Genomic DNA, 24,401 nt, shown 5'->3' on the forward strand with positions numbered 1-24,401 from the left:
ATAGAAATCCACGTGCCTCTGCGCCAGTGCTGGGATTAAAGGCATGTGCCAGTATGCCTGAGGAAACAGGATTTCACTCTATAGCCCAGGCTACCCAGGAACTCACTAGATAGCTCAGGTTGGCCTTGGAGCCATAGGAGTCCTACAGTTTCAGCTCCAAAATGCTGGAATCCTAAGCATGAGTCATTATGATCAGCAACATGAGAAATGTTTAAGCTTTAATTTCCTTACATGTAATATGGAAATAATAAAATTTTCTCATATAATCCAACAAACAATAACTATCATTTAAAAAATCCAAAGAATAGCTATCATATCTAGACTCTAATTCCAAATAGCGGTAACCCCATGATCCCTTGCTCAAACTAGAAAGCACATGACTAAAACTTCCCACCAGGGGTCAGTATTACCCTGGACTGCTCTGGTCAGCCTCCAGGGCAGCACAAAACCAGCAGTGTTTCTCCTGAGCTGTGAGTACAGTGGGGTGTGGAGGGCAAACTAAGTCAGAGATCGGACATGGATCAAGGCCTCATGTTTCTTTGTCCCATCTGCCTTTGCACCCCAGGCTCCTCTGAGGCACTGTTTATCCTTAGGAATAAGCATTTTCTGGGTTGCCATTCATGGGGAGAAAGACCTCCCCTGCTTTCTACATAAGTCCTGCTCTCCCACCAGAGTCTCCAGCTCCTCTTCAAGTGGAAACTATGTTAAGAAGGGCAGATTTTCTTTTTCAGACTGCAGGAGGCGGGCGCCTCATTATTCTGAGCCGTCCAGTTCTGGGATGTGGAGAGTGGCAGGAGCCAGTTATCCTGGTTATAGAGCATACTCATCCTTTTCCACCTTGATTTCAATGAACGAGTTCAAGTCAGGACAGGATGCCTTGTGGGGCTGGTCATAGGATGGAGAGACAGGTCCTTTCTCGTTGCCTCCTCCTTCCTCTTCTTGGAAATTGGGGTTGTAAAGCTCGGGAGGAAGGAGCTGGGCTTCCACAGAAGGCAGTCTGTCTGAGGGTGGCCCGTACACACGGTTGGCTTTGGTGCCGTGCTTAGAGTTAGCATCCAGGTGATAGCAGAGCTCCGTGAGGCGCTGGGCCCTGAATCGGGGAGAGCGGGCCACCCACACACCAGGCTCGTTAAGACTGTCCTCCTCATCAGACATCAGTTCTTCCGTCACATCCTTCCACAGATGCTGGTCCTCCGGCCCGAAGTGCCTCATGATACTGGATCGATTGGCGAAAAGCTATGGTGGGACCCAGACAGAGATTAGGAGAAGCAGACCACTGGTTTGTAGAAAGGGCTTATGTCTGGATAAAGGAAATGTAAAAAATCTGTGCCTGAAGGAACCCAGTGTTCAAGTCAGATCCTGGTTGGAGTAGGCTCTCCCTCCACCTGTCTGTCTACCCTCCAGTCTGCCAACCCTGTTCTCAGATGCTGTACCCTTCGGTCCGTCCCTCATACTACAGCTAGTTAGGAACTAGGGTTTCAGATCTTGAAACGAAGGCCTACAGACTTACCCGGTATCGGCGACTTCGAAGTTTCTTCTCTTCTTTCTCCTTTAGGCCTTTGAAAGGATTGAGAGAGTTGCGGTACTCTCGCCTCTTGGTAAGGAAGTAGGCCACACAGGCTCCTAGGGAAGGGAGACAGCAAGAAACAGAATCTTCTTGAACAAGGGTCCCTAGCCCATACACTGCTCGCTGAGTGGAAGGTTAGAACCACCACTCGGCAGCCTGGGCTTTCCGGAACAGACAGAAGCACAGTTCAGTCCTCTTGGATTTCCTGCACAGGGTGGACCTTCACCTAACACTAACTCCTCCCAGATGTCCCTCACTCAAAGAGGTAACTCCAGCTGCTTCTGTGCACTCAACTCTTGCATCAAATGTACTGTTGCTACTCTACCAATGGTTCTGGGCACCTTTCCCTGCAGCCCTCACAGTACCTCAGTAATAGCTTTAAGTGACCCAAGGGTAAGGAGCAGAAAACTTAGGACATAGTGGGATTTTTTTTAATGTATCTGGGTGCCTTGCCTGTATGTATGTCTGTGCACCACATCCACACAATGCCCTCAGAAGCCAGAAGAGGACATCAGATCACCTGGAACTGGAGTTACAGACTGTTGTGAGCTGCCATGTAGGTGCTGGGAATTGAACCCAGGTCCCCTGGAAGAACAGCCTGTACTCATCTTTCTGAGTCATCTTTCTGGCCCCAGGACATAGTACTCAGGGTCAAATGGGCTGGTTTCTGGTTTGGAAATAAGGCTGATGGAGTAAGGGCTTGAAGAGCTCCTCTTGCCTGAGGCTTCAGCCTTGGAATCATAGGTATGAGGTACCATACATAGTTGTCATGAGGTTTTTTTTTTTTTTTTTTTTTTTTTTTTTTTTTTTTTTTTTTTTTTTGGTTTTTCAAGACAGGGTTTCTCTGTATAGTCCTGGCTGTCCTGGAACTCACTCTGTAGACCAGGCTGGCCTTGAACTCAGAAATCCACCTGCCTCTGCCTCCCAAGTGCTGGGATTAAAGGTGTGCGCCACCACTGCCCGGCTATGAGCTATTTTTTTTTTAAAGATTTATTTATTTATTATATATGAGTACACTGTAGCTGTCTTCAGACACACCAGAAGAGGGCATCAGATCTCATTACAGATGGTTGTGAGCCACCATGTGGTTGCTGGGATTTGAACTCAGAACCTCTGGAAGTGCAGTCATTGCTCTTAACCACTGAGCCATCTCTCCAGCCCTATGAGCTATTTTTAAAAGGATTTATTTTATATATATGAATGCTCTATCTGCAGGTACACCTGAACTACATAAGAGGGCATCAGATCCCAATATAGATGGTTGTGAGCCACCATGTGGTTACTGGGAATTGAACTCAGGACCTCTGGAAGAGCAGCCAGTGCTCTTAACCGCTGAGCCATCTCTCCAGTCCATGTAGTGCATTATTTTAATACCACCTAAATCATCCCCATGCTTCCTCCTCCCAAAACCAAGAACAGGGAGTAGAAGGGGCAAGCAGAGAGCACGAGCACAGGGACGACAGCATCCTTACCTTTCAGCTCCTTATCAGTGTAATTGTGGGGACTCGCCATTAGCTCCTGCTTGAGCTTTTCCAGAAGGAACTTCACGACGGAAATATTCCAAGACGACTTAATGCTGTCAGAGGAGGGGAAAAAAGTAAGGTGGACAACTTCTGAAGAGCCAGAGGAGACAGACACACTTCGAATGAGTTAGCTTTGTAGTCAAGGCCTTGGCCTGATACAAGCATCTCCCCTGCCCCACTTCCCTCCCAGCAAAGCACCCTCTCAGCTTCCTCCCCTCAAGAAACCATACCTTTCAGAGCCATTGAATCTCTTGTCATTGGTGATGTGGTTATGCACATTGTGGACCAGTTTCTAGGAGAGGGGATTAAGAATCAGGTCAGGAGTAGACAGAAAACGTACCTCTGGTTCCCAAGGTAAGAAGCATTGTCTCCATGTGTGTGGGCTCTCTAGCCGAACCACTTCTACTTCCTAGGCACCATCTTCTACTATGTTCTTTCTTAACTAAAGAGCTAAGCTAGATTTACAGTTTTGCTTTTCTTTTTTAAGCCAAACTTTCATGTAGCCCAGGGTGGCTGCAAACTTCTTACATGGTCAGGCTGGACCTGAACCCCTGCTCTCATGCCTTTAGTACCCGAGTGCGTGGATTACAGGCATGTGCCACCATGCCCAGCTGTCTATATTTCTTTGAGTATTAAGTGATGACCCACTACTTAGGTGTGGTGGCACAGGGCTTTAACCCCAGCACTCGGGAGGCCTCTGAGTGCCACTGAGAGACAACTGGCCAGCTTGGTCTACAGAGCAAGTTTTAGGACAGCCTGGAAAGAAAATGAAAACTGTCACAAGTCTGGGAAGTACACAAAGGAGACTTGAAAAACACAAATCTACAACAACAGAAACGGAAACTGAAAAGAGAAGAGCCTTGGAGACAGCTCAGCCTTCCTTCCTTTCCTTGGCTGCACCAAGCAGCCGTCAGGTTTGCTCATACACATAACTGTGTTATAGATCAATGGCTATGAGTTATGTGGGTTCTGGGAATCCAATCATGTCCTCTGCAAAAGCAGTGAGCATTCTTAACCCTGAGCCGTCTCTCCAGCCATCTAGCTCCTTTCTGAATCATTTTATTCTACTGAACATTTTCTTTTGTTTTGTTGTTTTGGAGACAGGGTCTACATACCCCTGGCTAGCCTGGAACTATCTATGTAGACCAGGCTGTCCTCGAACTCAAGACTTCTGCTTGCCTCTGCCTCTCTAGCACTGCCACAATGGGTCCTACTGAACATTTTTGTTTTCTTTTGTTTTTTTGAGACAGGAACTCTCTACATAGCCCCGGCTGTCCTGGAACTTGCTATGTGGGTTTTGAACTCCTGGAAATCTGCCTGCCTCTGCCTCCTGAGGGCTGAGATTAAAGGTGTACATCATGCCTGGCCCCCAAATGAACATTTTTAGTTAAGTTTTGTTGGAGGCTGGAGAGATTGCTCAGTGGTTAGAACACTGGCCGTTCTTTCAGAGGATCTGAGTTTGAGTCCCAGCACTCACGCTCACAACCATCTGCAACCCCAATTCCAGAAGTTCTGATGCCCTATTTGTCCTCTAAGGCACTGTGCATACATGATGCACAGACATATGTGAACAAAACACCCATAAGTATAAAAATACGTAAACAGATTTTTAAAAAAGTTTTATTGGTCCCAGCGTGGTGGTGCATGCCTGTAATCCCAGCACTTGGAAGACACACATATACTCACACACATGTTATATACACAATAATAGTAATAAAATACATTTTTAAAAAACAATCTCATTGAACTAGGGAGACGTCTTCATGGGTGCAGTGCTTAAGGGCCGGACTTCAATGCTCAGTAGTCACAAGAAAATTCAAGCCAGACATGAGGGTCACACCTTTAATCTCAGCACACAGCAGCGAGACGCAAGCAGATCTCTGTGAGTTTGAGGTCAGCCTGGTCTACATAGAGTTCTAGGACAGCCTGAACTACAAAGTCAAAGTAGTGTGAGGCAGTCTCAGGAAAAAAAAAAATATATATATACACACACACACACACACACACACACACACACACACACACACATATATATATATATACATATATATATATGTATATATATATATATGTATATATATATATATATGTACACACACACACACACACACACACACATATATCTTTAGAACTCTGACCCTGGTTTTGCTTGTAATGCCACATGAGAGTTTGAAGACCCCTTTCCTGAATTTCCCTTGTCTTCTGTCTGGTCTAAATAGCTTCAGTCCTGGTGATTTTCAGACTTTCTAGACAGAGTCCTCATGAGGAGTAGGCTTAGTGATAGCATGTGTTGAAGTGGAAACTTATGGGTTCTTTGGAAAGTCGTTTGGGTGGTGTTTTGCTGGGACAAATACGTGAAGAGATATTTAGTTAAAGTGGACACAGGTGTGAAAGGCTCAGGCAGACTTATAAAGGAACATTTTGCTGAAGCAGTCACAGGAGAGAAGATGTTCTGCTAAAGCAAGCATGTGAAAGGACACGTGATGAAGGATTCTTTGCTAACCACATGCATGTATTGGTCTGCCTTACATTGTGTAGTTGAGCTGCATTTGTAGGGACTCAGTAGAGAGAAATGCACCAAGAAACTTCTGGTGGTGTGCTGCAGTTTCTTGCAGCTTCTGTGGACTCAGACAGATTGGACTCATGTGCTGAGGAAAGCTAGCTGTGCAACGCTTGTGGGTCTTGCGTCTTCGCTGATCTTCACTTCCCTGAGAGAGGCACAGTGAGAACTTCTCGTGCAGTTCCTGTTGGTCCCTCCTGCTGACTTGAGCCAAGGCTGAGGCCTGGTTGTCTCTGCTAGGTTGTGTCACCGCTGTTGCTAACCCAGCTCTAACGAACTAGACTGCTGGTGTATCTGTGAAATGTTCGTGAGTGGACTGAGCTGCTGCTGCCTGCTAACCTATGAACTGAACTGCTGATTTCCAGACAACACAGATGGGAGTTGCTCCAAAGAGCCTTTCTACACAGGTCCATGTCCCCTGTATCCTTTCTTTTCCACTACTTTTGGAAGGTGGTGGGCTACAATGGAGGTTAAAGCATTTAAGAACCATCATTTAAAATAGGATTTGAAAAAATTAAAGTTACACTGTATCTTGCCTGCAAAGGAGCACCAGAACAGTCTGTCATCTGGATCTAGTTAGAGAGAGCATCACTTCCTGAAGTGGAGCAGTGTGCTTGGGAATAAATCTGAAGATGGCATTACCTTCCTTAGCCTCCCCCACCCCCACCCCAGCACTCACAAACTCATAGGTTCATGCTGCAACTGAAACTTTAAGCTTATTTTTTGTTTGTTGATGTTGTTTTGTTTTTGTTTTTGAGACAAGGTTTCCCTGTGTAACAGAGCTCTAGCCAGTCTACATCTCTCTTTGTAGGCCAAGCTGGCCTTGAACTCACAGGGATCCACCCGCCTCTGCCTCCTGAATGCTGGGATTAAAGGCGTGCGTCACTACACCAGGCTGATACTTTGGGCTTTAATGCAAGCTCTTTACTTCTGTTACATTTAGCTTTGTTTTTCCTAATTATATTTCCATCCCAAGCCCTTGCAGCCAGAGGAGGCTACCCAATCCCAAACAGATACCGCCCTATTTAGAAATCCCCAAGCTATCCCCATCTCTACTGAGTGATCATACGAAACAGGAACGTACTGCCAGGTTTTAGTGGTTCTAGCCTCTATTCTTTAAAGAGTACTGCTGCTGTATTAGCCCCAAATACCACATAGTTTTTCTTTACCACTTAGAAGTCAGGTATGGTAGCTCAAGACTGTAATCTCAGCATCTGGGAGGCTGATGCAGGAGGAGCACGAGCTGCCTGAGGCCAGTCTGAACTACATAAGAGAACGCCATGCCAGCTCAGGGTAAAGAGATGGCTCATCAGTTTAAGAGCGATTGTTGCCTGACCTTCCAGAGGACTCCAGTTCAGTTCTCAGCACCCACATGGTGGTTCATAACCATTTTTTTGTTTTGTTTTTTTTTTTGGTTTTTCGAGACAGGGTTTCTCTGTGTAGCCCTGGCTGTCCTGGAACTCACTCTGTAGACCAGGCTGGCCTCGAACTCAGAAATCCGCCTGCCTCTGCCTCCCAAGTGCTGGGATTAAAGGCGTGTGCCACCACCGCCCGGCTTCATAACCATTTTTAACTCCAGTGCCAGGAGATCTAATCCCCTCTTCTTATTTCCATGGACACTGTATGCATGTGGTGCACAGATGTACATGTAGGCAAAACACCCACACATATTCACATACATAAAATCCAAAGTCTAAAATAATAATAAGGTAAAACATTTAAAAATACAAATGAACAAAACCAGAGGCCAGCAAGGTAGCTGAGTTGGTAAAATCATTTTCCGCATAAGCCCCAAAACCTGTTTGATTCCTGGAACTTGTGTAAGTGTAGAAAGAACTGACCCATAAAGTCATCCTCTGCCATCCACAAACTCTCTGTGACATATTTGTCCCTCCATCACATACTACTTCTCTCTCTCTCTCTCTCTCTCTCTCTCTCTCTCTCTCTCTCTCTCTCTCCCCCCCCCCTCTCCCTCTCCTGATTCCCTCACACAGATGTAAACTGGAATGCAGCTTAGTTTTTAGGGTGTTTGCCTAATGTGCATGAAGTCCTGGGTTCCATCTTAAGCACTCTATGAAACCGGGCATGGTGGCACATACTTGTAATCCCAACACTTGGGAGGAAGAGGCAGGACTAAAAGTTCAAAATCAGCTTCAACCCCACAGGGAGTTGGGAGCCAGCTTGGACTGCATCAAACAGTAACCTTTTAAAAAGGGGCTAGAGAGGGTTGGAGAGATGGCTCAGTGGTTAAGAGCACTGTATGCTCTTCCAAAGGTCCTGAGTTCAATTCCCACAACCACATGGTGGCTCACAACCATCTGTAATGGGATCTGATGCCCTCTTCTGGTTTGTCTGAAGACAGCTACAGTGTACTCATACATAAAATAAATAAATCTTTAAAAAAAAAAAAAAAAAAAAAAAAAAAAAAGGGGCTAGAGAGAGCTTAGTAGTTGAAAACATCAGTTGATATGGCAGAGGACCAGGATTCAGTTCCCAGCATCTACATGGAGGCTTACAAGTCTCCTTAACTCCAGTTCCAGGAGATCCAGCTTGCTCATTCAGCTTCTGTGGGCACCAAGCTCCCACAGTGCATCTGCATATATGAAGGCAAAATACCAATACACATATAACAAACTGTGACCAAAAACCAAAAACTATCCAGGCCTTTAGTCCTAGCACTCGGGAAGAAGAAGCAGGAGGATCTACTCGAGTTCAAGGCCAGCCTGCTACACAGTGAGTTCTAGGACAGCCAGGGCTACACAAAGACCCTCACTTGAAAAATTAAAACCGGGGGCTGGAGAGATGGCTCAGTGGTTAAGAGCACTGACTGTTCTTCCAGAGGTCCTGAGTTCAATTCTCAGCAACCACATGGTGGCTCACAACCATCTGTAATGAGATCTGATGCCCTCTTCTGGTGTGTCTGAAGACAGAGACAGTGTACTCATATACATTAATTAAATAAATAAATCTTTAATAAAAAAAAAGAAAGAAAAGAAAAATTAAAACCAAACCAAAAGAAAACAAAAACCTAGAAACTAAAGTCCAAAAGTTAAGGATCACAAAGGAATAGACAAATGGGTTTCATAAGAAGTGTGAGTTCTCACAAAAGGAAAAGCGACTACCTATCTTCCAAGTCAAGTAGCTTGGAAGAGATCAGGTGATAAAAAATCAAACCAGGCTTGAAGTGCAAAGGGAGATACTCCAGACAGTAGGTGTTAAAGCAGTAAAGCTGCCGGCTCATCTACCTCCTGAGTGAGCTAAAAATACATACACTTCCCAAGGGTGGCCGGCAGGCATCTGCACCATTCCAAAGGCTTAAGCATCCCAGACGGGTCCTTTTGTCCACAGAGTCCCTAGCAGCAATCTACGGGCATCCCAGCAGACTGGAGAGGAGCTCGTGGGCCCCTTTCAGAGCAAAACACTGGCGAACACTAAGGAAGGCCCTGTAACCATTCTTTCCTTGCAAGTCAACAGTCTTGCTCAATAATGTTTTTCCTTTATTTTTTTGGAAATAATCTTGAGATATTGCCAGGGTTGGCCTCAAAACTTACCTTGTAGCCTAGGCTAGCTTCAGACTCAATATTCTCCTACCTTGGCTTTCCACATATTTTCCAGGTGTTTTTTTCCCCCTGAGTACCTTCCTTTCTCTTAATACTAATACTTAGTTAAAGGGTTTGCTGATCTTCCAGAGAACCCAAGTTCCGGTCCCAGCATCCACGTCAGGTGATTCACAACTGCCTCAGACTGTGGCTACAAGGGATCTGACATCCTCTTTTGGCCTCTGAGGGTACATAAACATATGTGGAACACACACACACACAAATTTAAAAAAAAATTGTATTTAATTCATTAAGAAGAGCTGGAGAGGGGCTGGAGATGGCTCAGCAGTTAAGAGCACTGACTGCTCTTCCAGAGCCATTCCCAGCAACCACATGGTGGCTCACAACCATTTGTAAGGGGATCCAACACCCTCTTCTGGTGTGTCTGAAGACAGCTACAGTGTATTTATTTAAAATAAATAAATCTTTTTTTGAGAAAGTAGGACTGGAGAGAAAGCTCAGTGGTTAAGACCTGGTGCTGCTCTTCTGGAGGATCCAAATCTGATTCCTATCACTCACACTGAGATACTCACAACTGCATACAACTCTGGCTCCAGGAAACACAACACCTTCTGGCCACTAAAGACTCCTGAACACATCGGGTATACACACATATACATATAAATACAATTTAAAAATATTTAAAATCTATATGTAAGTCCAGTAACACTGGCACATGTCTTTAATCCCAGAATTCAGAAGGCAAAGACAGGGGTATCCCTGTGAATTTGAGGCCAGCTTGATCTACATAACAAGTTACATAGAACCAGGGCTTCTATAATGAGCCCTTATCTCTCATTAACTAATATTTAATAAACTCCAACTGCTTCTAAATAGATAAGTAAATAAATCCACAGGAAGCTGGGTATGGTGATATGCATATGCTTATAATTTTCGCCAGCACTTGTGAGGAAAAAGCAAGAGGATCAGGAGTTCAAGGTCAGCCTCAGCTAGTTAGGGACTGAGGCTACTCTGAGTTTCATGAGACCCTGTTACAAACAAACAAACAAACAAACAAACACCCTCAAAATCCTCACAAAGCCCTTGAGCTCAGAGTTGATCCAAGAGACTACACTCAACCAGAAGAAAATCTCTCAACCTCTGCACTATTGACGTATTGAGCTGGAATGTGCACCTTGGGTCACACAGTAGAGTGCTTGGCTTTTACTCACTGGAAGTAAGCATGGTTTTCCCTCTACCCACCCACCAGCCCGTGGCCTTGGAGGGCAGTACCTCCAGGCTGAGAACCACTGCTCTACAAGTTCTTCAGGTTCCAGCTGGCTGCCGTGCTGGGGCTCCCAGCTCAGTAGAGTGTCCCTAGGGCTCCCATGCTCTCCAACAATATTAGACAGTCTTCCTAGCCAGTCCTGCTCTGCCTGCCATGAGCTCTCAGGGTGACTGGATTCTCCAGAGCTCTGTGACTGACTGGGCAGTCTGCACCAGGCTTGATGGTGCACTTCTCTGTAGACTTGAGACTACTTCGAAACAATCCAGCTTTCCCACCCAAGATGCTCCTAGTTAGTTAGCCTGAACACTAGCTAAAACATCAGTGTGCTCAATCCTTAAAAATCTTCCCATCAGGGTTATGAGAACACAGAGATGACAGTTCTCTTCTCTTTAGAGAGACGACACCATTCTACCTAGACAAGCCTGAACGACAAGGCAATGGAAAAGGCCTTTCCAACACTCCAGGTTATGGAGTAAGGCCACTCTTTATCCTTCCCATTCCAGTAGGATTTAGGACTCTATTCATTCTATCTGGAGGCTTAAAGTCAACCCACTTTTTATTTCTCTCTTCAAACTGAAGGAAGAAAAAAGGATTGAAACTGAGTTCACTTACGGAGAGCACCAGATCTCGCTTACGCCTGGAGTTTTTCTGCCCAGTCCCTCGGATCCTGCATGGAGAGCCAATAAATCCAAGAGAGCGGCTCAATTCCCCAGTGCCTCCAGCGCCTGAGTCTTCCAAGGCACTGTCCAGAGCTGCAGATCCAAGCATGTCCTCAGGCCGGGTTGCTGGCAGCTTGGTTCCACTTTCCGGTCCTGTCTCTGAGGATGCCCTCTGGATAGCCAGTTGTGTGGCTGGTGAAAGCTGTTTGGCATAAGCGGGGACCAACACTCGTTGTATTGAACCCTCAGAGGCCACATAGTCGTCCGCCATCTAAGAACATAAGAAGGACAGTCTATTACCAGCTAGGCGGAGGAGGACCTGGTTAACCACCATTCTTGGCCAAGAATAGTGAAAAAGCAAGAGGAGAAGCCAGGACAGCCGTCTTCACGTCGATGGTTTGTTTCATAGGGAGTCTATGGGAACATCAGGCAGATCATTCTTTTTTTTCCCATATATGTATGACTGTTTTGTCTGCATGTATATGTGTGTACCACATGCATCCAATGCTTGTAGAGGCCAGAAGATGGTGTCAGATCCCCTGGAAATGGAGTTACAGATGGCTGTGTGTCACCATGTGGGTGCTAAGGAATTAAACCTGGGTTCTCTGGAAGAGCAGCAAGTGCTCTTGGCCGTAGAGTCATCTCTGCAGCTCTGGGGAAATTGCTCTTCTGAGAACACGACCTGGAGTGTTGGTTTTTTATCACAGAACATCTTACATGAACTGGGCATGCTTTGACTGTCTAAGTGACCAGTTACTTATGGTATACTCTTGTATATGTGTCACCAAGCGGGGGGTGGGGGGTGCTCAAGAGGCTGAGGCAGGGGAACCTCTGTGAGTTCCAGGCCAGCCTGATCTACAGAGTGAGTTCCAGGACAGCCAGGGCTGTTACACAGAGAAATCCTGTCTCAGAAAACAAAAAAAAAAAACAGTCAAAACAAGAAATGTATCTAGATAAGCCATTGTCAGGAAGGAAGCAGGAAAGGAATTGATAACAAGGGAAACAGACAAGTGAACAGTAACAACAATAAAGGGGATGAGAAAAAAGGCAGAGCAAAGAAGGGAGAGGCAAGGAACCCCTGGAGAGGCTCCCAAAAACACAACAGACACCTCACCTGCCCTCTAGTCCCCTGGAGGGACCAATCTGGGCCTGGCCACATCCCACAGTCTCAGCCCTAACATCCAGCTGACTGCCTGTGCAGTCAAGGGCATGCAGGGCAAGGAAAGGAGGGAGGGGCCGTGATGGGGAAGGAAGGAAGGGAGTGGGGATTTTTGCAGCCAAGAAAACAAAACGATGAAACTGGAGGGGGGCGGGGAGGAACCACACACATACAGAAAGAAGTGGAGGAGGCGGCTGAGATTTATAGACCTGTGAGCTGCTTGCTTTCTGTGCTGTGAAATCTAAAAGCTAATTCCATCCTGTCAGCCTGGAAGCCTTTCCTGGCTGAAAGAACCCCAGTGCAGAGAGCACCACCTGGCCTGGGTATCCTCCTGTCTCCTGTCTCTCAGACCCAAGCCAGGCAGAGACGCTGAGGAACAGTGACCAGGACTACAAACGGAAGCTTTTAGGAGAGCATTAGCCAGTCGTGGTGATAGGCTAGCACCTAGGGGAAAGGCTTAGATGCTCACATTCCTCACATTCAGCAGATGGGCTGGGAGTTACCACTCTTTCATTCACCTTGTGCGTTTTGATCTTTACTCTTCTGGTATGGTTACCTAGCTGGGGTCAGACGGGGCAGACAGAGGGAAGGGGAGCGCTGAGGACTCTGCTCCAGCCAGCTGTCGAGTGTGGCACATCTGTTACTTGCTGTCTCTGTGATCTGTCATCCTTCCACTTCCTTCTCTTCCCTGTGTGCCTTTCTGCAGTTCTGATTCTATTTAGCGGGGCTTTTCTTCTTCATATGACCCTTGAGCAGTGAAAAACTGAAATAGCACAACATACGTCTATATGTCTATGTCTTCCTGCCCAAAATATGCTTGCTTCCCTTCCTCCTCTGCTCTATGACGCACTCTTATTATTATTTTTAATTATACGTACGTGTGTGTCTGTGTGTGACTATGAACAGTCAGTGCAGGTCCTAGGAGGCCAGAGGCATCGGATCCCTTCGCAGCTAGTGTGAGGAGCCATCCGACATGGGAGCTGGGAACTGAACTCAGATCCTTTGGAAGAGCAGTAGGCACTCTTAACCTCTCCAGTCTCCCCGCTTCCCCTTTGTGGATAGGATTTCTATATTTAGTTCAGACAGGCCTGGAACTCCCTATGATGTAGCCCAGGCTAGTCTCAAATTCATGATGATCCTCCTGTAACGCCCTCTATGACCCTGCCCGCCCCCCTCCTGGACATGGTCCTGGCTGGCCTAGAACTCACCGTGTGCATTATGACCACCTTCAGCTCACAAAGATTCATCTGCTTCTGCCTCCTGGGTGCTGGTATTAAAAGCAAGTAATTAGCTGGGTGGTGGTGACACATGCTTTTAATTCCATTGCTCAGGAGGCAGAACTCTGTGAGTTCAAGACCAGCCTGGTCTACAAAGAGTTTGGGACAGCTGTGGAAAAGATGCCATTCCAAGCTGTTGAGAAAGCGGGAAGCACCACGTCACCACACTCACCAAAAATGACCTCCTGCAAAAAGGCTCAGGGTGGAAACGAGAGTACTGGCTACTCCTGAAAGTGGAGGAAATTTGGTGCTCTTCTGTCTTATCACAGATACAAATAAAATAATGGTTTAAAGAGGGAAAGAGAAAGAGGCATATGATCTGTATCCCCAGTAGCACTGGTAAATAATAAATAACTGGGTTTTACTCACCGGGTTGAGTAGCGGGGCTCCCTCTACTGCAGCCAGAGTGCATCCTGGAAGCCGCGCATCTCTCTGGGGGGTTGCGAAGAAGCCCAAGGGTCCCTGCCCCATGGTGGAGGCAGCCCCCAGCTGCCGCAGCTCCTCGATCACCACCTGCACACCACTGCCCACGCTATCACACTCCTCCTCCATGGCAGGCAGAGTCTTGCAGGCTTCTCCCGGACTCCCCTTGAGCACTCCAGGCTCTTCGGGTGGTGGGCTGCGGGCACGGCTCTCTCCATCTTCATCAGCGGTGCACACTTTTCCCTGCCGTAGCTCACCCACTTCTTCCTGGAGCTGTTTTAACAACTCGTTGTTGGCCCGCGCAAGCCCCAGAGCGGCCTCAGCCAGACCCACTGCCTTGTCCACCCGCTGGTAGATAATGTGCAGGAGCTGTTCAGAGCTTTGGACCGCCAGGCCGTGTCCAGTCACTGTGATGGGGGTACTGGCAGGAGGATTCCCGCCCTGAGAACCTGTGCTGCCCTGGCTAGTCTCGCTCTTACAAGCACAGCAGCAGCATCTGGCTTCACTGCCACTGGGCGGGGAGAAAAGAATGGTGGCACTGAAGGACATAGTTGATGGAAGCAGGTAACTGTGTACACACTGCCAAGCCGCTTCACAAGTGCTCCAGGTAACGGGCCTTCACCAGGGAAGCGCTTGCCTTGATTCACTTTCCTTTCTCATAGAAGATAGTCAGAAGAGCTGGGGCTCCAGGCTGTGGGTTCTGTGGAGGGGTAGGCTAGCAGGTGAAGACACACACAGTCCATGGTTGTTTCTCCTCAGCTTTCCATTGGCAGGTCTGTGCTCCCTAAGCACACAGCACACTGGTGTCCCACGGCCTTCACTGAAAGAGTAAAAAACAAAACCAAAGGTCTTCCTGATGTGTAGTGTGAGGGGATTCAAGGCATTCTCCTTGCAGTTCAGCAAGGACACTCCCAAAGCCCATTGTAGCCCCCGGGGAACAGAAAAGGAACACTAGGAAAGAAAAAGATTAGGAAAATGAAGGTCTATTTCCTCCTTCATCTCTGATCGCCATCATGACTCTAATAACAATATTACATCTTACTGCTTTGGTGCTGTTCTTTAGGGTGCTCAGAACACTTCATACAGGCTCTCTCATCAACACAATGCTAGGAAACAAATAGTAGCCAGGTCCAGAGGAGAGAAGTGCAAGGAAGCTGTAAGCCTTTTATGTTCAGAGAAGACAACAGAACCTGGTTTTTGCTGTTCTCAGTCTCACATTCACTTAAGCGGGTACCTGTAAGTGTCTCAAGGTTTCCCCTGATGAAGTGATGAGAAGAGAGCTGGACTGGAGCTGTGCGGACACACGGCTTGGTCTGAGCCCAGAGTGTTTTTCCTTCTCTGTTCTAACTAGCCCTGGGCCTAGGCCGGAAGTTTCTAGCCTCTTTACCATCTAGTCTTCCAGGCTGACTGATGATCCAGTTTCTTGTAGCTTCTGACCCCATTGCTCTGCCTGACCACACACCTTTTCTCTATTTTCTCTTAAATAGCCTCTTTCCTGTGCTCTTCCCATGAGAGTTGGGCATACCCTATTTCTGACTCATTCTGTCAAATCTTTCTCTGATTCGTCACTTTGTCTGCCCCTCAATTACACATCACTTCCTCCTACGAACTAACCTTACCTTCATTGTTAGGAATTAAAGGTATGTACTAAAGGCGTGTCTAAATTCCAGCCAGACCTACTGGAATCTAGGGCTAGATCTCTGAGTTCAAGACCAGCCTGGTCTACAGAGTGACTTTCAGGGCAGCTAAGAGTACACAGAGAAACCTTGCTGCAAAACAAAACAAAAAATTCAGTGTAATAGAAGCTGGTCTTAAGCATAGGATAACTCCTGCCTCCACCTCCCACATGCTGGGATTATAAGCACTTGCCACTATGCCCCTACCCTGTTTATTAGTAGTTTGAGATAAGGTCTCACTACAGTAGACCAGGCTGGCTTGTCTTATAGACATTCACCTGCCTCTACCTCCCAAACTGGGATTAAAGTCATGGCTACAATGCTGGTCTGTTTCTGCCTTGCTATGTGGTCCTGGTTAGCCTGGTATTCATCAGGAAGCCAGTAGTCCTGCCTCAGCCAACTTGGTGTCTTGGGATCATAGGAACATGGCGCCACCTCCAGTCAACCTCACAGTATTGCATCTTCAATGCTGAGGGGTGGGATAGGGAAGCGAACTTCAGTCTAGGGCTAGGAATTGGGGCTGGGCTGTCCTGGAGCCCTCTTAGAACTACATTCCTGGGCCTTAAGTCCCTTGCAAAGGAAGACAGATGTCTTGAGTTCACCATTCAGCAACCCCTAGAAGTCACTTCTACGTCCCTCATCTCCATTTCTTGGGGTCCTTAAAGGAAGAGGCGCTGCCAACAGTAATATCTTATCTAGATAGCCAAGGACCCGCCCTGCGGAAAGAAGCAGGGATGTCAGTAGTAAACCACACTGCCTCTCTTTGGAATTACTCTATTTAAGTACCTAAATGACTACAGGAGCGAAGGGCTGGGGCTAGGAGGTACTGAGTCACTGAGAACACACTAGGGAACTTAAATATTGTTATTTTCTAAATGATGTTTGATTACAGGAAAAGAATCTTTCAGCCTGAAGCTCTGTAAATGACAAAATCTTAAGTGTGTTTACAATCCCCTGACAAATACATTTCCATTTTACACTGTAATTTATCATAACATCATAATTAAAATGAATTTTCTATATATTGAGTTTTGGGTTTTTTTAAAATCAGCCTGCTCACTTTAGTTTATTAGTTCTAGGTTGTTTTTTTTTTTTAATTATTATTTTCTTCTATGTGTATGGGTGTTTTGCCTGCATGTAGGTCTGTGTCTTGGGAGGGCACTGGATCATCTGGACCTGGAGTTAGAGAAGGTTGTAAGCCTCCCTGTGGGTGCTAGGAATGAAGCCTGGGTCCTCTGCAAGAACAGCAAGTGTTCTTAACCATGCTTTATTTGTATAACGGTTATCTATATCAGGGACCGAAGAGGTGGCTCAGAGGTGAAGCACTTAGTGCTCTTCTAGAAGGCCTAAGTTCACATCCCAGCACCCGGTCAGGCGGTTCACAACTAACTAACTTCAGCTCCAAGGATTCCAGTGCTCTCTTCTGGCTTCCAACACACAGATGTACACATAAAAGATAGAAAGTTTTTAAAAGACTGTCCATCCATAAAGACCTGTAAAATACTGACACCAGGTCAGTGCTCCACAAACAGCAGTTGGATTTTATTATTATTATTATTATTATTATTATTATTATTACGTTTTGTATGCCTACCATGGGCACCAACCCTGACTAATTTGCTTGTTTTGAGGTTGTTCTTTTTGTTTAAAGATTTTATTTATTTATTTATTTATTTATTTATTTTTATTTATTTATTTTTGGTTTTTCAAGACAGGGTTTCACTGTGTAGCCCTGGCTGTCCTGGACTCACGCTGTAGACCAGGCTGGCCTCGAACTCAGAAATCCGCCTGCCTCTGCCTTCCAAGTGCTAGGATTAAAGGCATGCGCCACCACCGCCCGGAAGATTTTATTTATTTTGAGCTGTCTTCAGACACACCAGAAGAAGGCATCAGATCCTGTTACAGATGGTTGTGAGTAATCAGATCATCATGTGGTTCTTGGTGTTAGTAATCTGTTAAACTCCACCTCCACAGTTACTTGGAAGCGGCCAGGTAAGCTCCTCCCCACAGTTACCTGGCAACAGGCAGGTAACCCTGCCCACTATAAAAGGGGCTGGCTTGGCCCCTCCTCTCTCTCTTGGTCCTGCAACCCCGCAGCTGCAGGTTGCCATCTTCCCTCCCCCCTTCCCTTCCCCCTCTCTCCACGTGGTCATTGCCAGCCTCCACTTCTCTACTCCTCTCTCTCTCCTGCTCTCCCACTCTCTTAATAAACCTCCCCTCATGGAGCCGTCTAGTCTGCTGTGATCTGTACAAGCTGCGAGTGACCTTTTAGTTGGGAATTGAACTCAGGACCTCTGGAAGAGCAGTCAGTGCTCTTAACCACTGAGCCATCTCTCCAGCCCTTGGGGTTGCGGTTGTTCTTCAGTCCCTCCTTCCCTCCTCCCTCCATATATATATAGAGATAGATAAATATAGATATGTAGATATTTATGTAGCTATATAGACCAGGCTGGCCTTGAACTCATGGAGCTCAGCTACCTCTACCTCTTGGAATACTGGGATCAAAGACGGATTGTCATCATGTCCAATATGCATTTCTAATTTAAATCAAACATAACAGTTTGAAACACAAGTGCTGAAGACATTTGGCCCTAGCCTTTTATTTTTCCCAAGACTGGGGTTTTTCTGTGTAACCCTGGCTGACCAAGAAGAAAAAGCAAACCAAACCAACCCAAAAATATCGTGGGGCTGGAGAGATTACTAGTCAGTAGTTATGAGGACTTGTTGCTCTTGCAACAAAGACCAAGGTTCATTTCTAAGCATCCACATGGATGGCTCATGGCCATCTGTAACTCTAATTCCAATGGATTCAATGCCTTCTTCCTACTTCCCCTGGCTCCTACACACATGCACGAAAGTTCTCGTGTGCATGCACAGACAGACAGACACACACACAGTGCACATAAACTCTTGCAAGCACAACATATATAAGTCTTTTGTTGCTGTTGTTGTTGTTGTTGTTGAAGGGGCATGCAGATAGGGTATCCTGGAACTCTGGCTACATAGCCCTGACTATGTAGACCAGGCTGGCCTTGAACTCACAGAAATCCGCCTATGCCTCCAGAATGCTATAAAGTTGTGCACCACCAAGTCCAGCCAAAGTTATAAATTTTTTTTTTTTTTCGAGACAGGGTTTCTCTGTATAGCCCGGGCTGTCCTGGAACTCACTCTGTAGACCAGGCTGGCCTCGAACTCAGAAATCCGCCTGCCTCTGCCTCCCGAGTGCTGGGATTAAAGGCGTGCGCCACCACCGCCCGGCACCAAAGTTATAAATTTTATGACCTACCAACCAACCAACAAAAGCCCCCAATCTAACGATGAGTCAACATGAATGACAAACGTCAAAATGAGGCTTACTAAACACATTTAGGAGTAATTTTACTATTGTCTAATCTTATGTGTTTTGTTCTTTTATGAGACAAGATGTCATGAAGCCCAGGCTGGCTTTGAACTTGCTATGTAACTTAGTACTGACTCAAATGCCTGATCTCCCTTCCTCCATTTCTCCAACATTGAGATTACAAGCATTTGCCATCACACCTGATAGTCTAATTTTAATACATGTGAAATTAATTTGAAAACTGTACTTTTCAGTGAGGTGTAGGAACTCACACCTACAATCCCAGCATTCTAGAGTGTGAGGCAGAGTGACTATTATTGGTTGGGGAACAGCTCTAGATGTTTAATGAATTTGAGTCTGGACTGAAGTACACGGCAAAGCTCCAACACAAAAAATAAACAAATAAAAACCAGAACAAACCACAATACAAAGCATGAGGCTGGCCACGAGGCTCAGTTAGTAGAGGTTTGTCTAACATTCCTGACCCAGCCTCCAGCACTGTATAAGAGACTCGTGGTACTAGTCCCCACTTATCCCAGAACCTAGGGGTGGAGGCAAAAGGATCAGAAGTTCAAAGTTATCCTCCACTACACAGTAAGATGAAGTCCAGACAGAATAAAAAACGACACACGCATACACACCATCAACACCACCAACAACAATAACCACCAAGACCACCACCACCAATAACCACCACCACCAAAGCCAAAACCCATAAAAAAAGAATACTTCATCTTTAAACATAACATTTCAGGGAGAGGCCATCCGTAATCTGAACTATCCCTTTCCTCTCAAGTCACACACTTTTTTTCAAGACTAAATACATCATATTCTTGGCAGTTTCCTTGCTTGCTTTCAAGCATTCTGAGTGAATTTTCTGCATGACTGAATTTACCTCCAAAGTATGAAAAATAAGTTTTCTTATAGTTTAATAGATGGGTATGACATGGTATTCCTCAGATACATGTTCTCACAATGGGCCTTTGGCTCTTTAGAGTCAGGGTAAAAATGGAATCGACTTTCTGTACTGTGATAGCCAATTCCTATCTTCCTTGAAAATAAAAAGGAAATAGTCCCTTAAAGCTCCTAACTCAGCCACTCAGCCCTGCTTCCTCCATTTCAAGGTACAAAATGGCTCACTTGTTAGAAAGTCTTCTTAAAACCTCTTTCTATCAGAAATGAGTTATCACACAACAGCAAGTGAGTAGTTACCATAAAATATGCTTTCCCTATATTTTAAGAGTGGACCAGCCGGGCAGTGGTGGCGCATGCCTTTAATCCCAGCACTCTGGGAGGCAGATTTCTGAGTTCGAGGCCAGCCTGGTCTACAGAGTGAGTTCCAGGACAGCCAGGGCTACAGAGAGAAACCCTGTCTGGAAAAAAACTAAAAAAAAAAAAAAAAAAAAAAAAAAGAGTGGACCAGTCTAGGCTGGGCAGTGATGGTGAATGTCTTTAATTCCAGCACTCTGAAGGCAGAGCTCCCAGGATCTCAGCCAGTTCAAGACCAACTTGGTCTACAGGGCTAATTCCAGGACAGCCAGGGCTACACAAAGAAAGCCTGTCTCAAAAATCAAAAGCAGTGACCTAGTGATCTGAAGAACATCTAAGACCTCATTATCAGGTACAAAACAGAACTGCCCAGACACTGGGCAGAATGGGCTCGTAAACAAATGCCTTCCCTGTAATCAGAAAATTACACTCTCCCTTCCTTCCTTCACTCCTGGGAATCGGGGGAGTATGCCTTTCTCCCTCCTCCTTTTGTGACAGTTCAGCACGTAATTTTTTAAAAATTTTTTTTAAAGTTATTTTTTACGTATATGGTTATTTGCTAGTACGCATGTTAGTGCACCACAGGCAAGCGAGCAGTTGCTACGCCTGGTGCCCAAGGAGGTCAGAACTGGTTCCAGTGGTAGGAAGGCTATGAGCCACCATGTGGGCACTGGGAACTGAACTAGGGTTATCTACAACAGTGCAAACTCTCCAGCCTTCACATACCTGCAACTATGTAGACCAGGCTGGCCTCAAAATCGTGGCAATCCTCCTGTATTAGCCTTGGAGAGCCAGAATTACAGGTGTACACCACTATGCTCTATTTGCAACAGGTTTTCAGGTCAATATGGCAGTATTTCTTTAAAATTAACTTGCTCAAGTGCAGCCTTTTAAGATTAAACTTTCCGTTTTCCTAGACTATACTTGATACACTGTATTTGTGAAGACAGACACCGGGAAATATAAAACTAAACCCCAGGGCTTTTATCACATGTGCACAGCGCCTCCAGTTAATGTTGATTATTACTCTAAAGTGACTCAGACGGGCGCCAGGGATTGCATCGCATTCCCAGTGAGATGGGTGCTCCATCTACAGGCAGCGTAGCTGCAGGCTGGCCTCTGTCCGCGCTCGAGACCGCGTCCCATCGAGCAGGCATGGTCCCGGGTCCTCACGAGTGGACCTCAAGAGCAGCCGCTCGAGCCCACCTAGGGCCCAACTCCTGGCTTCCGAAACTGCCGCACCCGTGTGCCGCAGCCGCGCGAGAACGCGGCGCCCGTGTACCCGGCAGCGAGCGCAAGGGGTGCGGCACCGCCCCGCTTGCCCTCTGGCTCGTGCTGATAGGTGGTTAAACCAAAAGGATGCAGGGCCAGGGATGCTATTGGCGTCCGCTCCCAGTCACTCAACGAAGCGGGAAAGGGAGGGGCCTCCTCAGGGAGGGACACGACCAAGACAGGCTTTTTCAAGGACGCTAGGCGCCATTTTGGTTTTCTGTTTACTCGCCTTTGTGACCTGGTGCTCTACAGTTGTGTGTACACGACTGTAAGTACAGAGGCCGGAGAGTGCTTGCATACATTTGGTTGGGCTTATTTTGGGACCCTGCCTGCCTCAGTTACCGAGCTTTCGGGTACTAGTTGCAAAGTAGCAGTTCCTCCTTAATTCAGTTGCATCATTTACTTTTAGATTCTCAGCAAAATCAACTCAGTATTATAGATTTGCCCTTCTTTGGTAAAACTGTCAAACCAACCAAGCCAACCCATGAGATGGATTCCTCTCTCTCTCAAAACAAACAAACAAGCAAACAAACAAAACAAAAAAAACAAAACAAAAAAACGACCTTGGCGATGAGCCTAGATCGCGAGACAAAGTAGTCTAAGCTAGCTGGCAACTATTCTTGAGGGTGCTTTCAATTGTCCTAGGACTTAGAAGTCTTGTTAGTTAACAAGACTACAGTGGTGCCTGAAGCCTTCAAAAGGATAACAAAAATTACCACCACTCCTGGGATCACTAAGGTTGCTAGACTATAGCTACATGTCAAAGATATGCATTGTCTAAACTTTCGGAAGGTTCACCCTGAAGCTAGTACGCATTCTGCACCAATCTGGCTTGTATTGTTGGGAAATAAAAATTCACTTACTATAAATAAGTCTAGCTTACCTGAGCCTGGGCATTTTCCTTATTAGTACAAATTATACTGCAGGTGTTGTCTGGGTGTCTTTAAATGCTGTCTCTACACTACACTGAACTAAGAAGCACAGAGGTTTGGTTGTAGAGAAAACTTCCACTTTAATCTCCCAGTTACAACACTGTGACCGACCCTGATAGCTATCCACATACACTAATGTTTTCAGTCTTCAAACACAGACTGGATACCGGTAAATCCTGTATAACTCCTAATGAGACTGTCTCAGCACACAGATCCCATGGGAAGGGGAGCCTCTGCCCCAGGCAACAGTTCTTCAATGCACACACTCTTTTCCAAAAATGTGACGACATGGGGAAAGCTTTGCATTCACAGAATGCAAAATAACCATCATATCCCTCCTGTCTTTTGCCTTTTCATCCTCTTGCCCCTACCCCAAATTTAATAATACCCAATACCTCAGTTCAATAACCGGACTAGAGTATTTTCACATACACTTTCCCAGATGTGGAGTTTTCCAAACAAATCCCAACCAATAAAAGACCATTTTGTCAAAATGCCAGAAAATTCCCTTCTGGTACCTTCCCCCAAAACCACTCATAGAGGCTAAAATGTACACAGCTGCACATTTAAGAAGGAAAACCAATAAAAAACAAAAGCACTTAAAAGTCACTAACGGAGGCTCTGGACGACACATTCAGTAACCCCCTACCTTCGTTTGCCAAGCACACTGACTGCATGCTTTGGGGCAATTATTTAATTATTCACTAATCTGACTTAAAAAGCAGAAAATAAGGTCAATTCCAATAGGATGAAAGTTCTTAAGTATGCTAAGTGCAGGATTCCCTCTAAGCTTTACTTTGCATTTGAAATCCTGTTTTGATCACATTTGGGAACACAGAAAAACCCGACATCCTAAGGTCTATTTTACACACATAAAATCAAAGGAAAACACTTTAAAAATAAAATCTGATACACCACATATACACATACTTTACATATACACAAAGAATAAACCCCAAGATGAATCCATATGAAATGGTATGCTTTAAGCGCACATACACACAAATGTCCTCATGAAATTGTGTGTGCAAGACACTGTGAGAGGGCTTTCCCTTCTCTCCAGGGAAACTAGTGTCTCAATTAAAATAACCCAGTATATTTAATCTATTGGCCTAGCACACTTGCCACATCCACAGCACTTGGTTTTGGTTCTGAGGGAGTGTGTCTAAAACGCATGCCAAAGGCTTTGTGGGGGCGCCTCAAATCTCTCTGTTGCCTGTGGTAGAAATTCACATTATCGCTTTAACCCGATTAAAAAAACAAATCTATACTTCCCCAAGCGACTAAAATCTAAATCCTTCAACCACAAAATTTACCAATTCTTAAAATGTGATCCAAAAAGAAAAAAAAAAAAAACTCTGTAAATTGGTCTGGGAACAGTTGCACACGGCTTCTCAACTTGGTATATTTTTAAACCTCGACCAGGAAAAAGAAAGAGAAAGAGAGACAGGAAAAGAAATGGGGAAAAGAGCAAATTCCCCTTAGCAACAGTTTCCTCACCCCAGCACTGCCACAGATCTCTATTTTTAAAAAATTGGAAAACGCACACAAGATGAAGGAGAAAAAAAAAATGGAAAAAGGATACCCGAAGGTCGTATGGCTCTTTGTATTCGTGTGTGTGCAAAAAAGGAGGACTCGCGGAGCCGGAGCTCGCAAGCCCCGCCCCGCCCCAGACGCCCGCCCGGATTGGCCGCTGGCCGCCCCGCCCGCCAGCACACGCGCCGCGCCCGAGGCGTCCGTCCGGGGGGGGGCCCCCGAGGGCCGCGGGCTCCCGGACCTGGCCGCCGCTCCCACTGCCCTTCTCTTTCTCGCTGTCCGCTCACCTTTCCCGTCTCGTTTGTTTCCCCTAAAGCCAGGCTCCGAAGAACAACCCTGTGAGTGAGCGCCCTCTGACTTTGCCAAACTAGGCGAACTAGC

The 24,401-nt window shown here is 46.0% G+C and overlaps 1 protein-coding gene across 3 annotated transcripts; it reads right to left on the bottom strand.

Annotated features, from left to right (window-relative positions):
- Positions 1–197: 197 nt before the first annotated feature.
- Positions 198–24,099, bottom strand: CUNH14orf93 (chromosome unknown C14orf93 homolog). 3 transcript variants are annotated; one of them, XM_028788509.1, is made up of 7 exons: positions 24,070–24,099; positions 13,942–14,815; positions 11,090–11,407; positions 3,321–3,382; positions 3,040–3,143; positions 1,511–1,623; positions 198–1,236 (listed from the first exon to the last, which is right to left on the bottom strand). In XM_028788509.1, exons 2-7 carry the CDS (start codon positions 14,542–14,544, stop codon positions 811–813), a joined length of 1,626 nt encoding a protein of 541 aa, XP_028644342.1. In that variant the 5' UTR covers positions 14,545–14,815; positions 24,070–24,099; the 3' UTR covers positions 198–810. The 3 variants fall into 3 exon arrangements, with proteins under 3 accessions (XP_028644342.1, XP_028644340.1, XP_028644341.1); XM_028788507.1 differs by having other exon boundaries at positions 23,985–24,093; XM_028788508.1 differs by having other exon boundaries at positions 24,032–24,091.
- Between the last annotated feature and the right edge of the window lie 302 nt (positions 24,100–24,401).

Source organism: Grammomys surdaster, unplaced genomic scaffold, assembly GCF_004785775.1.
Source record: "Grammomys surdaster isolate TR1022 unplaced genomic scaffold, NIH_TR_1.0 125750, whole genome shotgun sequence".
In the NCBI taxonomy this organism is placed as follows: domain Eukaryota; kingdom Metazoa; phylum Chordata; class Mammalia; order Rodentia; family Muridae; genus Grammomys; species Grammomys surdaster.